This window comes from Poecilia latipinna, unplaced genomic scaffold, assembly GCF_001443285.1.
Source record: "Poecilia latipinna isolate Pla-1442-1.1 unplaced genomic scaffold, P_latipinna-1.0 Scaffold8, whole genome shotgun sequence".
Lineage (NCBI taxonomy): Eukaryota > Metazoa > Chordata > Actinopteri > Cyprinodontiformes > Poeciliidae > Poecilia > Poecilia latipinna.
Window position 1 is genome coordinate 796,304 of NW_015112624.1, and position 14,515 is coordinate 810,818.

The 14,515-nt window shown below is 42.4% G+C and overlaps 2 protein-coding genes across 2 annotated transcripts; both read left to right on the forward strand.

The window, feature by feature from the left end:
* The first annotated feature begins 1,223 nt into the window (after nucleotides 1–1,223).
* Nucleotides 1,224–6,937, forward strand: vsig8b (V-set and immunoglobulin domain containing 8b). Its single transcript, XM_015027966.1, has 8 exons — nucleotides 1,224–1,344; nucleotides 1,669–1,751; nucleotides 3,394–3,554; nucleotides 3,655–3,853; nucleotides 5,609–5,761; nucleotides 5,840–5,959; nucleotides 6,150–6,288; nucleotides 6,377–6,937. Exons 2-8 carry the CDS (start codon nucleotides 1,676–1,678, stop codon nucleotides 6,615–6,617), a joined length of 1,089 nt encoding a protein of 362 aa, XP_014883452.1. The 5' UTR covers nucleotides 1,224–1,344; nucleotides 1,669–1,675; the 3' UTR covers nucleotides 6,618–6,937.
* A 2,778-nt stretch (nucleotides 6,938–9,715) lies between these two features.
* On the forward strand, nucleotides 9,716–12,826 carry tas2r202 (taste receptor, type 2, member 202). Its single transcript, XM_015028006.1, has one exon. The coding sequence runs from the start codon at nucleotides 11,718–11,720 to the stop codon at nucleotides 12,702–12,704; it is 987 nt and encodes a 328-aa protein (XP_014883492.1). The 5' UTR covers nucleotides 9,716–11,717; the 3' UTR covers nucleotides 12,705–12,826.
* The last annotated feature ends 1,689 nt before the right edge of the window (nucleotides 12,827–14,515 follow it).

Genomic DNA, 14,515 nt, shown 5'->3' on the forward strand with positions numbered 1-14,515 from the left:
AGCCGTCAAATCCTCACTGCTGTCATTGTCTGCCGTCTGTCAGTCAGCGAGGAACAACAACCGTGAGTGTGTTTTTGTGGGTCGGTCAAAAAAAAGAAGAAAAAAAAGAGGTAGAATTAGGGGAAAACAACTTGTGGGGCCTGTCAGACTTAGTTATTTCTGTTATGCTGCTTTAAAAAAAAAACCATAAAGCGAGACAGTCATTATTTTAGACTAGTGCACTTCTGCCAAACCAAATTTACAGCATTCAGAACCCTATCAGCGAGAGGTGAGCCTGCGCGGAGGAAGTTGAGATATGCACAGCTTCCCAATAACAAATCATGGTGGACGACGAACAGCAAAAAAAAAAAAAAAAACATGAACAGCAACATAGTTACTGAGCTACTCAAGAGTGAACAATATTTAATCTCTGTCATCAGCCGCTTCACACACACGCACACACACACTTCAGTGCATATTGAGCAGTATCAGTCAGATAAGCACGGCCCTCGCAGGTAGTCCAATGTCTGAAATAGTTGTGGTTTTAAAACCAGGAAGAAAAAAAATGCCTGTCATGCAGTTCCCACAGTGTAAGTCTTTGAGACATACTTCTTGAGTTTTCTCTGGCTTAGAACGCATCACTAGCACTTTACATCTATTTATTGCTGCCAGTGAGCTATATTTCTTCACTATTTGTTTTATTTATTTACTTAGCTCTCATAGAGCTCATGCCGGATCCTAAGGTTGAGGCACCCTGTGTGGAGAGTCATATCTCCCATATTAAAAACTTCTACAAACTGGCATGTCTGTCAAGCAGCTGAACGCAGGCTTTACTGCAGCAGATAGCCTGACCAATATAGATAAATATCAGCTTGATATTTTTTTTCTGTTTGTTATTTTATAAAAAAAAAAAAAGCTGAATGACAAAACCATATAACATGCAATAAAGTCTTGGAAACTACTTCTAAAATTAGCAGGTATTTAAATTCCTGACTTAATAATTAAAAAAAAGAGTTTTATGTCGCTTTTAAGTTTTTAATAAAAAAAGAAGAAAGTGCTGCTATTTGTGATTATTTCTCGTAATCTCCCCTTTTGAATTACAACATGGAGGCGCTGAGTTCCAGTAAACGGAACTTTAAGCCCATAAAAGCAGGTTGAAGGAAGTCAGTCTTGTTCTGCAGCTCTGGGAGGGGCCACGCACATGAACTGTGATCAGTGAGGGTGTGGCCATAGCTTACAGCTGTAGTTTCACCTGAGAGCAAAACAAGCAAGCCTTCCTCCCTCTCACCCCCAGCAGGGACGCAGTAACAGGCCTCGGAGGACTCACATTTAAATTGGACTCTTTCCTTCCCACGTCTCTTTAAGGTACATCAGAGCTTCCAGTGTTTTTCTTTCTTCTTTCTTCTCATTGATCAACAGATTTTGATATTCTTGCGGTACATCCAGACAGGACCCTGTTTGTTAGGCTTCTGGTAAATCATGATTTATTCTAGACCTTACTTTGTGAATTGAGAAGTTAAAGAAAACGGCATCTTCTTTTTTTGTTTTGTTTTTTCTTTTATATGTTTCTTGTTCAGTTCACGTTGAAGGACAAAGCGTTCAGAGATAACAAGCTGTGACTGAAGCGACTTTCAGAATATTTATTTATCTTCTTCTTCCTCTGCTCATAAACGTCATGTTTGCTCTCAGGGTTGTGATGGATCCCGTGTGCATGTGGCCGAAGGTGGCTGTGCTGCTGCTGCTGCTTCTCACAGCAATGCGGCCGAGAACAGGTGAGCCTCATTTCCACATCTACACAGACTGCTTTGTGTTTTTCAGATGAGCCCACCCCCACCTGCTGCTGCTGCTGCTGATGATGATATTTGTTTCAGTTCTGATCTGATTGGTGGATTGCATTCCAGACACTCAGAAACGAAACAAAACAAAAAAAAAACCCACATACATAAATGCAGGTGTCTGATGAGCACCTTGAGTAACATTCATCCCTCTCTCTTTTTTTCTTCTTCCTGTTGCTAAGGATCAGAGCGTTGTGTGTATAACCCTGAGAGACAGGGTTTTTTTCTTTCTTCCATCCCTGAGAGAAAAAAATATTAGTTCTTGGGCTCCTTCCAAGCTTTCTATGTCAATTTACAAACCTCACAATGACAGAAGTAAAATGCAGTGAGTGAGCCACATGCAAGCAGGTATGCGGGTTGAAACAAAGACTAAAACGAAAGCATCCACACCTCAACATTTTCAAGCTGCTTGATTGTGCTGGAGAAAAAGGCTGGATTGATTAAGTTGTGATGCTCCCTGTGTGGAACAGTGAAGAAGCGTGTTATCCACGTCAGCGGGGGGAGAGAGTGAGAAGGATTTAAATATGTTCAGCTCTTTGTATCAAGCTTAGTGACTGGGCTCACTGGCAAGCCTCCTAAAATAGAGAGGTGGGGGAAGGGGGGCGGGGGGGCGAAACCACATTGTTGTGCCCAGGGGGGCTGTTTCACTGTGTAAACATCTGATTGACTAGTTTGGGCTGCTTTCCTGCCTCCTCTCATCACGTCTGACATTTCCATACCTTCATAAATACCTGCGACACACTTTTTTTTTTGTCTGTTTTGCTGCAATCTGAAGTTGTTTTTTTTTTTTGTTGTTGTTGTTGTTGCTTTTTTTAAATGCAGGGTTAAAGAGGGAGCGTCAACACAGGAGCGAATGATTTAAACTCAATTTTATGCACTTAGTGAAGGTTAAAGATCTAATTGTGAGAGATGTATTTTCTTACACTCCGATGAAAAAGCTGGGTGTGTCGCAATTTATTTCTACACCATCACAACTTGTAGGTATTTTTTTTTTTTTTACGTGGCGAGGTAATTAAAAGTCGTTGCTGTAAACAGTGAGTCACCGGGGCGTTTCTGATCAGACGGTGAAACTGCAACCTGTCAAGTGTGTTTTCAATTTTAGTTCTGTTTTTTTTTTTTTCCCACTGAGTTTATCATCATAGTTTACCAATGTGTGTATTTCTTCCGGTTAATGAGCCTCCAGAATTATATTAGGATGTAGCTCATTTCAGAGAATATATTTAACTTCAGCTATTTTTTTTTTTTTTTTTTTTTTTTTTTTTTGTATTCCAGCTCTAAATCCTCAATCTTCCGTTGACTTAAGAGGCCAATTAGTCTCACATCGGTACTCCTTTCCCACCCGGAGCATGCTCTGGAGCGCTGGCCCAGAGCTTGAATATCATTAAGCTGAAAAACTTGTTAATGCACTTCTGAGTGAAATTAGTTTTATTCTCTTTTTTTTTTTTTTTTTTTTTTATCTTTTTACCCCTCTTATGTGTATGTGGTTTTGATGAAATTAAAATTTTGGAGGGAGGGGGAGGAAAAAAAGTAGATTTGAGGAGTTAATAAAGAGATATTTTGGACCTCCTTTCTGTCACAGAGGCGATGGTGATAACATCGTCAGGGTCACAGACTGTTCAGAAAGCGGAAGGGGAATCTGTCGACCTGGGCTGCACCTACACACCGGCTGCAGAGGACAAAGGGGAGCTGGACATAGAGTGGTCCAACGTCAGCCCGGACATGACGCAAAAGGACAAGCTGGTGAGCTTCAGATCGGGGGGCTGGGCCTCAGTTTGGATGTTAAAGGGTTTATCTGAGAACTTTAAAAACAACCTGCTAACAGTAAAACTTTGCATCTCAGCTCTTGTCTTACGCAGCGGGCCAGACGCACAACTACTACCCGGAGTTTAAAGACAGGTTGAAATTTTCGACGGAACCGAACCAGGGAGACGCGTCCATCACCATCTCGGCTCTGAAGGCCTCTGACACGGGCACTTATCAGTGTAAAGTGAAAAAGGCTCCGGGTGTGGACATGAGAAAAGTTACTCTGGTTGTGCTGGGTAAGGAGGAACTTCTGCTTTTTTTTTTTTTTTTTTTTTTTACCGGTTTTACCTGTTTAGTATCTCTCCATTTGTCGCCGTCATTCACCTGGAATGTCCAAGCTCTTACTTCACAAAGGCTTTTTTTAGCTGTAGGTGTGGGCCTCACACTTCTCAAAGCATCCCTATTGGACTCAGGGAATTACAGTCCTGCGACAGACTGGCGACCAGTCCAGGGTGTACCCCACTTCTTTCCCAGAACGTTGGGTGGAGATAGGCACCAACACCCTTCCCGACCCCACTAAGGGACAAGGGTGTAAAGAAAATGAATAAATGAATGGATGGGTGGAATTACAGTCAACATGTTCTTGCATCACAACTACAAACTTCAATATGTCTAGGGATTCTGTCCAATTAAACAAACACAAAATTGTGAAGGTAGCTTCAAGTTGGAGTTTTTCCCAACATTTGCCGTACAAATTGGAAGATTGTAATGCATTCAGCCACCTTAACCCTGACAACCCTAAAGGAAAATCCAGAGGAACCAGTTGCTCTCAAATCAAGCAATTGAAGACCTGAGAGGTTCTTTTAAACAACATTGGTAAACGTACAACTTTATGAAGACAAAGGGACTCATCGGACGGGTCTAGAAGAAAGTCTTAGAGATGTTTAAAGCAGAGTTGGGCTATAAAGCATCCCAACAACTGCAAACCTGGACTGGGCAAGAGTCACAGATCAAGTTAAAAAGTATTGCAAAAATCCTTTGTGGGGCAGAAAACCTCTGGACATTACCGTGGTTACCATCCCAAATGTGAAACACGGTTCGGCTATACTTATTATTCAATGACTGGAACACTGGTTAATACAGAATATGGATTGAGCTAAATAGAGACTATCTCCTCTGCGAGGACTGCGACCTGAAACAGCCTGAGCTACAAGGAAATGATTTAGATCAAAGTCTGTTCAGTCAGACATAAACCCTGTTAAAGATTTGTAGTGAGAGTTGAAAGTAAATGTTCACAGTTGCACTCAGTCCAGTCCGACAGGCTTTGAGTTATTTTACAAAGAAGAATTGACAAAATGTTCAGTCTTGTTTGAGACTCAGAAATACTTTATTCATCCTGAAAGGAAATTAAATGTAATTCATATCGTTCAAGCGTCTTCACAGAGTTGTTGTGCGCAGAATGGATCTCTAGGAGCTGTCGGTATCCTTAAAAAAATAGTTTAAGAAAACCCGATGAAGCTCAGTTTCTGGCAGCAGAGATGATATTCCTCCATAGCGCTGCTAATCCACCTCATTTGCTTTTGCCACTCCCTTTAAATCTCTGTTCTGTTCAACTCCTGCGGTGTATTTTCCCGTAGTTCAGGTATTACTTGAGCTTTTGAGATGCTAATCAGCTGCTCCCAGTTGTAAAAATAACACCTTGTTGCAAAAAACAGAAGAGCAAAAATCATTCCAGTGGCACAGCATCCAAAACAACCTAAACATTAATAAACAAAACTCTACAGAAAGGGTAAATGTGGCACTCCCTGCGTGCTTCTAGCATGGTAGTCTACGCAACGGTATGGCGGAGACGTACTCCAAAAGATCTGGAGCTTTAAATCCTGCAACAGGTTATTCAGGAAAGTATAGACTCAGAGCAGCAACACACTTGAACAATACTTTCTGTTGGCCGATCACATGAAACCCCAATGAAGTGCTTGCCGGTCATTGGCTCTGACCTGTGGAAATGTGTCAAAGAAGCGTGCTCTGAATTTCTTTCGTCTCATCATTAGTGCCCCCCTCCGTGCCGAAGTGTTGGGTTGAAGGCGGTGAGGAAAAAGGAGCCACGGTGACCCTCCGCTGTAAATCCTCCAAGGGATCCATTCCTCTCACTTACGTGTGGACACGAGAGACCGGTGGTGCGATGCCGGCCACTGCGACGCAAGGTATGCAGACCTACCTTTAACGGCAGACGTTGCTTCTTTGGTTTAGGTGTGTCCTGAAACATCTTGCCTTTCATTTAGACGTAGGTGGAGAGCTTGTGATAAAGAACCACACGGACAGCAACACCGGGACGTATGTGTGCGAGGCAAAAAATTCAGTCGGACAAGCACAGTGCAAATACAACCTGCGTGCATACAACCGTACGTCAATGAAATCGTTGTGCAATTTTTACTCGGATCATGTGAATATCCCAAAGCTACTTTTTAATTTTGATGCTGTTTTTTGCCAGAGTACTCATGTGAAATAATTTTTTTAAAAATCCGATGTAGCCCTCTTGTGAAAGAGGCTTCACAGACGTTTGACGTCTCTGCTCTGCGTCCTCTCTTCCAGCTACCGATAATGTGGGTAAAATAGTTGGTGGGGTGATAGGTGGTCTGCTGCTGTTGATCCTCCTCCTGATTCTCATCTGGCTCCTGATCGTCTGCCGTCAGAAGAAGCGCTACCAGAAGGAGGCTGCAAATGAAATTAGGTATTACATCACAGCTGGCGAGAGTTTTAGGCCCAGATCGGAGCAGGATCTAATGGAGATACGCCTTTTTGTTCCCTTGTTCTCACAGGGAGGATGTCCCTGCTCCGGAGAGCAGACCCGCCAGCAGGCAGTCAAGCAGGCACTCCAGTTTCCAATCGATGGCGGGATACCGTACTCACCAGGGGGTGCAGTACAGTTCTGTAAGGGGTCATATGCCCAGTATCCACGAATCGGGTCCCATCTACAACGGCAGCAGCAACTCGCCAAGCATAGCAGGGGACAAAGCAACTTCTCTGAAATATGATGAGCGATACGGATTTGCGGTTTAGCTGCAAGTGTGTCTTTTTAGCAAGGCCAAAACTGTACAAAATGTAAAATATGAAAAGCTAGGTAAAGGAAAAATGCCACGTGTAATATGCTAGTTACTCAAAGTGCAATCCCAGTGGGAGTGCCACACTGTGACTCTTCTCTGCATTCATATGAAGGACAGGTCCTCGTCGTTTAAGTCGCTCTTGCACACATTTTAGCTGAAACTTTATGTAACAAGCATTTGAATAATTCATTAAGGTATTTTTATCTCCTTCATTCAAAAGTACTGTATGTAATACTTTTTTTTTTTGTTTTTTTTTTTTTTTTTTTTTTTTTTAAACATGTACAGATTAAAAAAAAATATTTTGGAACAGCAAAGTTTTGGTCAACCTAAAACCACAGAGTTCGGTCAGTAAGAGAAGTTGCTGCAGACCTCCAAACTTTTATCCTTCAGATCAGCTCTGGAAGTGTATAGAAATATTTACTGAACATGTATGAAAGAAAACCTTCGACCACCGTGTGGGATACAAACCGTAAGAGTGATGCTTGACTCTGGAGAGTGGTGGAGATGTAGTATGTAGAGATGAATCATGTCTTTTCTTCTGGCAAAACAGTGGATGAGTCTGGGTTTGAAACATCTAAGAGAACAGACTCCTGACCTCACTGTGTCAAGCTTACCTATTGGTGTTTTTGTGGTTTTTCAGGAATCTCTTTAGTCTTATTAAAATGAACTCAAGTCTTTCGGATACTTCATCAGAAGTGTCGAAATCGGCTTTCGTTGACTTAGTTGCGTGATGAAAATTGTCATCCCGTTGGGAGGCGTCGCCCTCCGCTTCCTGACGCCAGGCTCGTGTTGAACGGTTTCGATAGAGGTCTGTGCAAAGCGTTGTGTGCTTTGTCACAAGTTTGTGGACATGTATGTTTCGCTTCAACCAGTCCGCGTCCACTAACCGGTTTTTAGTTTCCGCAGCTGATGTGAATACTCGTAACGAGCACTTTTATCGGATGGGGTGACGAATGTATGTACATTTGTACTATTGTTTACAAAATGCCTACCAAGATTGTCTACTGGCATCTTTCATGCTCGGTCAGCATTATCTCCATGCCATGGACTATGCCGCCATGTTTTCATCTACCAGTGACGAAAACATGGCGGCAGGATACGTCCCCAGGCTAAAGCGAGGTGTGTGAGAATACGAACTTCCTGCAATCACGTGGCTGTTTGGCTTTGGGTTAAGTTTGGGAGAGGCAGACCAATACATTAAATAATGAAATGAGTGCTGCAGCACATTGATACACACACTAAATTCATAAATGTTTATGAATAAAAACGGCTGGGAACATAAGACTGACCAGGAGAGACAAGACTCTATAAATACGGTTAGTCTATAGTTGTCCGGGATCCAATTCTTGACCTTTGGACCTTTGTGTCATGTCTTCTCTTCTTCTCTCAATGTCCATTTCCTGCCTGATTACTTCTGCTGCAGGTCACTAGTGCCATAAAATCTTAAACCAAAGTGTTAATCGGTCACAATCACCATCATTCTTTGGAAAAACCAAAAAGAAGTTTCAAATCCTGACCTTTGAGATTCAGCAAGGGTAAAACAAAAAAAAAATCTATGCTTTCAAACTCAAAGTGAGAAAACAGACAGCTCTCAAGTGTGTTTGTAGATCAATATGAAATTGAACTTTGAGCTACTCGTGAGTCAGAGCGTAAGGATGAAGAGGTGACTGTGGTGCCCAGAATCCTCCTCCCTGTGTTTCCCTCTGAATTTTTTTAAGCAGAAGAAAGATCTGCAAAATTGCTTTCTTGTGTTGTGCTTTTCCTCCAGCATTTTTATCCCCCCCAAAACAGCCACTAAACTGGTTATTAGTTGACTGCAAACAGTTGCAGCCCTAACCTGCAGCTGACATCTCAGCAGGCAGAGTCAGCACTCTGCCCGCGGTCCAACCTCTTCTAAAACGCCCTGCGATGCTATGATCCCATCTTCAGAAAGCCTGTTGAATTAATAACAGCACCTAGAATGGAGCTGGAAGTTGGTGGGATGTCAACAAAAAAAAAAACAAACAAAAAAAAACACCTCTTTTCCTGCTCCTCTCAAGGGCACAAGTCATCCTGCACTAATATAGCAGGATTGTTTTATTTGTACTCGTTCAACCTTAGCTGCACCTCTGCTGTGTTTGACTTTGTCAACTTTTGTGCTTCTCTTAATGGCAAATTGACACTTGCGGTGTAAAAAAAGATTTTCCACCATTGGCTGAAATGAAATGTTTTAATAGGAAATAATTTCTTTTTGTGTGCTAATGCGAAGAAACAAGAACTGATGACAAATATGGCTGCGACGTTTACTGATGCATAGTTAGATACTTTTAATGCATCCCGTCTTTGGATGCACACATCGCTGGTTCAACATGACACTCACTCCTCAGGCTAACTGTGAGCCTGTCATGCATGCTTTTTTTTATGGGAGGAAGGAAGACACCTAATAAAATCCCATAGATGGCAAAAATATATGCAGAGGTTAGAAGCACAGATCATTATGCTGTGATGCAAAGAAGAAAAAAAGTCTTGGAAATTATTTCTGCATGAAAACAATTTTCAAATTAAAAATATAGTTATGCTGATTTATGCCAACCTTTATAGACAGCACTCACAACAAGAGGCATCATCTCTACATGATAACACTTTTAGAGGTATAGCGAAGTGAAATTAAAAATAAATGACAACAAACAGGTTCACAGTGGAGCTCATTCAGATGAAGAAGGTTAATTTTTTTGTAATTGGAAACTTCACTAAAGTCCTCAGAGGAGCTCTCCCTCTAAAACTATTTAGTACTGGGCCAATCACCCAACACGATACCCATAAGCTTGGCAGCTCTGGCATCCCGTACTTCATTGTCAACTGACGACCTGCCAAGACTTCAACTAAGATAATAATCAAACAGGCTTTTTCATGAGCTTCTAATATTTAGGAAATATATCTTCAGGGTTTTAGAAGTGAGGCCCTTCAGCTTCCCATCCTGCACAGAAAAAAATAAAATAAAAAAACCTGGGAAGAAATGGGAGCCCCCGGAAAAAAACCAAGCTGGAATTGAGAGAAGCTTTCAGCTCAGCAGGCCGGCTCCTGCTCTCTGGACATTCATGAACCATAATCATTAATAAAAATGAGTGTCCATATGAGATTTTAACTGAAAACAAAATGACCTAGAGAACAAATTTTAATAAAGCTGTGATGTAAAGGTTTGTAAAATACTGTTGGCAGGAGCTACGGTTGCATTTTTAATTGAAGATATTTCAACATGGCACAAATCCATTTTTTATTTTCAAACTAGTCATTAACTGTCAAAACAATCTCAGTGTGTTCAAAGTTGGAATAAAGAGAAACAGCGGCACCTACTGCAGGCAACATTTACAAACCATTTATAAATCTGTTACCCCTGCTACAAAACATATAAGATTCTTTAAGTTAATTTTGCGGAAATATCATTATATTGAAAGTTTTTTAAAAATGCTAAAAAAAAATAAAAAAAAAACGTGTCATACCGCAGTCGTTTATTGAAGAATAAGGGGATTTTCAGCATTCAAGGAGACACTTGATAGAAACTGACCATCTTCATCTTGGCCCAAAGTTGTTCATACTTTGGCAGATTTGAGTTTAAAGTAATCTTAACCTTACCAACATTTTTCTGCTGACTGAAAGTAGCGTCGGCAGACCTGGCCAGAACCCCAACTTTAACCTGACAGAGAATCTATGGAGAGAGTTACAGATCAGTGTGACGGCAGCCTCAGAAATCTGGAACTCGTCAGCAGAGACAAAATAATGTTTTGTCTCTGGTGTTTCCAAACTCTGGTGGAAACATGCAAAAAGCTTCACACACGCTGAAAGACGCCAACACAAAAATATAAATCTACCAAAGGTATGAATAATTAACAAATTTGCAAAATGACAATGTGATGTCACTAGAAACTACACCTTTACCTATGGGATGCAAACAAGTGAGCGCTGCAGGACGTCCCTGGTCAAACAGCACCTGTCTTTAGTTTGGAAACGAATCATTTCTCATCCCTGTTTGATACAGAAGCTATTTTCGTACATCCTTGGACGGTTCATCGTCTCTCATCATTGCAAGTTAAATAAATAAATAAATAAATCCTCCAAACAGATAAAATTACCTTCCATTTAAAGAGCTCAGACTTGTTGAGAGTCTGTCCACAAACCTCACCTCCTCCACCGCACGGCGTACAATGATAAGGCGCCTGCACAAGGACGCCTCCCAAAGGTAATTTTGTGATTATTCGCTTCCCTTATCAGGTAAACAGGTGTGCAGCTGGTCTGCGGTTTGTAAATGTGCGGTGCCGCTGCAGGAACAGCCATTTGCATGCGGCATGTGGTAGACGGCGGTCTGCGGGCCGACTGAGCCGTCATGCAGTGCTGATGGACGTACAGTAAGGTAGCCGGACACCCACAACAAGGAAAAATCCTGCCCAGCCAGAGTCCATGCAAATGGGGCCTCACCACTTACCTGAGGTCAGAAATTAGATGCAAATTAGATGATTTAATATAAATCCTGGCGAGGGAATTTCTGACTCAAAGGGCTTCACCTTTGACAGGAGAATGCTTCACTTGCAGATAAAACTACTAATTTAAAAACTTTTAAAGTTAAAAGAAGTGGGAAATAATTCATCTGGAGCTTCATTTCAGGTAAATTTTAATTTTTTTTTTTTACAAACATTCATTGCCTTATTTACGCTTAATTTGCACGTTACCGTCTAAATTTCCGATTAAACCGTAATGGAAGACTTTATCTAAACCTATTTGGGTCTGTTTTCTGTATATCAAAAGCCAAAGATGAGGCTTTTGTCCCGAGGCGCCCTCTCTGACAGTGACTGTGGCCAATTTTATTCTGTCACACCAGTGATGAATCATCTGGTTTGAAGTGTGTGAACCTAATTTTTTTTTTTTTTTTTTTGCCTCCTTGTCATCTCTCTGAATGCAGCGAAATCGAGCCGCCGCAGAGTCCTCCCATCCCCCCAAACCCAACAAAGACGCCTGACACGGCGTTATTGAATTACTCTCAGTAGTTTACGGCTCCGATGCGTTCGGTGCCGAGAGTCCCGATATGTTCGAAATGAGCAAATTGGCCCTGTGGGTGCTGACGGGCCTGACGGCCGTCGCCACCGTCTTCTTTAACGTCTACATCTTTCTGATGACTCTGTGGAACCAGACGGGGAAGAAGGACAGGAGTCCCAGCGAAATCATCATTATGGCTCTGGCGGCGGCCGACGTCACCTACCAGCTGATGTGCTACGCCTGGATGACCATGAACGAGGTGGACAGTGACTGCCACATCGTGAAGATGTTCTACACCGTCCTGCTGGTGATCATCTCCAGCCTCAAGTTCACCATCATCTGGGACACGAGCTTCCTCACGTTCTACTACAGCACCAAGCTGGTCAGCACGCCCAACCACTGCTACACCCAGATCCAAGCCGCCATCCTCAAGCACGCCACCCTGGCAGTTTTTGTCATCCCGCTGCTCGGCCTGGCCACCTGCATGCCGATCCTGGTGGTGTTCCACATGGACAACCACACCCAAGAGGCCACCAGCAAGATGGACTGCGGACTTCTGCTGCCGGAGTCCACCGCCGGTCGGGTGTACGATGTGATCTTCCTGTTCCTCTCGGACGTGCTGCCCGGGATGGTCATGCTGAAGTGCTGCATCTCGATCTCCGTCCACCTGGTCATCCACCTGCGCCACATGAAGGCCAGCACCAACGGCGCCCACCCGCCGAAGCTCGACTCGGAGATGCGGGTGGTCCAGATGTCCTTGGCCCTGGTGGGGAACTTCCTGATCTTCCTCGCCGTCGACCTGTACGTCAACTACGACGTTGTGGTGAAACACAAGAACTCCCTGGCTGTCACACTCTTCATCACGTCCGTCTACGCGACCGTCACGGCCATGCTCCTCATCTACGGCAAGAAGACTCTGTGGAAGACGATGATACACGACATCAACACCTGCCTGGACGCGTATCCGTGTTTGTCCTGCCTGAAGCTGCCCAAGCAAAAAGCTCCACCCGGCAGTCCTCCAAAGGTTAAAAAATGAAAATGCAGATGTTACGCCACCTGTCTGTCACATTACAAAGTAGCGAATAACTACAATTGTAGATAGCAAAAAAAAGACAAATTAATTTGGTAAACTCTGAAATTTGCTAAAAAAAAAAAAAAGTTGAAAATTTGTTAACTCAGAAATTTTGAGACTAATCTCAGAAATTTTCTAGAAAAAAAAATGGACAATTTTAGACTTTTCAAACTCAGAAATTTCCATTATTATTTTTTCTAAAAAAAAAATGATATTAATCTCAAACTTTGAGTTTTTTCTAGCAATGCTTTAACTTTTCAATTCTGAAATGGTCACATTTGTAGGTTAATCTCAAAATTTATTTTTTTTCTTAGCAAATTTTATACCTTTAAACTTAGAAATGTTCTTGTTTTTTCTAAAAAACGTTTGAGATTAATCTTTTTTTCTAGCTACAATGAGTTCACTGTCGTGCATGACTGTAAATCAGAAGGCTATGGTAAGAAAACTGTAAAGGTTTGGAAAGCGTTTCTGTTCTGACTTTAATCCCCTCAAATAAAATCCAGTTCAACCAAGCTGTCTGTAGGATATATTTTGTAGATAATCCATCTCCACAGCAACTCTATAAGGGTCTTAGAAGAACATCAGTCAGTTCTGCCCAAAATTTTAACAAAGGTCAAAAATCCACATTATGAACAAACATCATCATGAAAACCAAGGAGAAGCAGAAGACACTGCAACTGTGTGGAAGAAGGTGCTCTAGTCATTTGAAAACCATTTTGTAATTAATTTTTGGCCTACATGAAAAAAAAACCCACTATATATGGTTGAAAACTAATGTTGAAAATGACTGTGATGGTCAGAGTTAATGAACTCCATAAATCTAACCAAATGTTTACCTGCTGGTACAGTGGGTGAATAAACTTTTGTTGATTTCGATGTATAAAATATGTTAAAAAGAAAAAAAAACACGCATCATTTTAATCCCACGCTAAAAATAAATAAATAAATAAAAAAACATTTCTTTGTGTTGTTCAAGTTCGCGGTCGTATAATGTCACGAAATGTGGAAAATGTCAAGCTCCATGAAAGGCAGAGCAGCTTTGTGCTGAAGGTCTTTTCTCCTAACTGCTTCAGTAATGACTGATGTCCTGCTGCGCCGCAGGTTCCCGAGTGAGACAAATAGAGAGAGAGAGAGAGAGAGAGAGAGAGAGGGAGAGATTCAGTTTGTTTGCTTGTTAGGGAAGGAACAAACGCCGACCTTTTTTCTTCTTCTTTTGAGCAGACAGGTAACAGCGCCACGCCACGCCACGCAAATCACAACCTTATCTACCTCGGCGCGATAAGTGTTAATATTTCAGTGGGACAAATAATAGGCAGGCCCGGGAAGTCTATCTGCGAGCATGGTTGGCTGGACATGATGCAAGTCGGTGCCCATCTTAAACGTTAAAAAATAGATGTGGCCGCGGTGAGAGCACAGAGCATATTAATAAAACAAGACCGCACACACAACCTGATTTTTTTCCTTCTTCTTCTTCCAGGACAGAGTGTTTTCCTCAGCCAGGTCCCCTCTACCTCAGTGGGACCGCTTGTAGCTGGAAGTGTTCCAGGCCGAACACCCTCCGAGTGAGAAAACAGAAAAATTGATGAAGAAAAGCAGGTCCTCCTCCTCCTCTGCGTGTTGATTGGCTGTCCTTAAGACTGCGCGTGGCTCCAGTTGACAGGTGTGACTGTGTAGCTTTAAATATGTGTGTGTGTGTGTGTGTGTGTGTGTGTGTGGGGGGGGGGGGGGGGGGGGGGGGGGGGGGTAGGGGGGAAAAAGCCATCCACCGCCCCAAA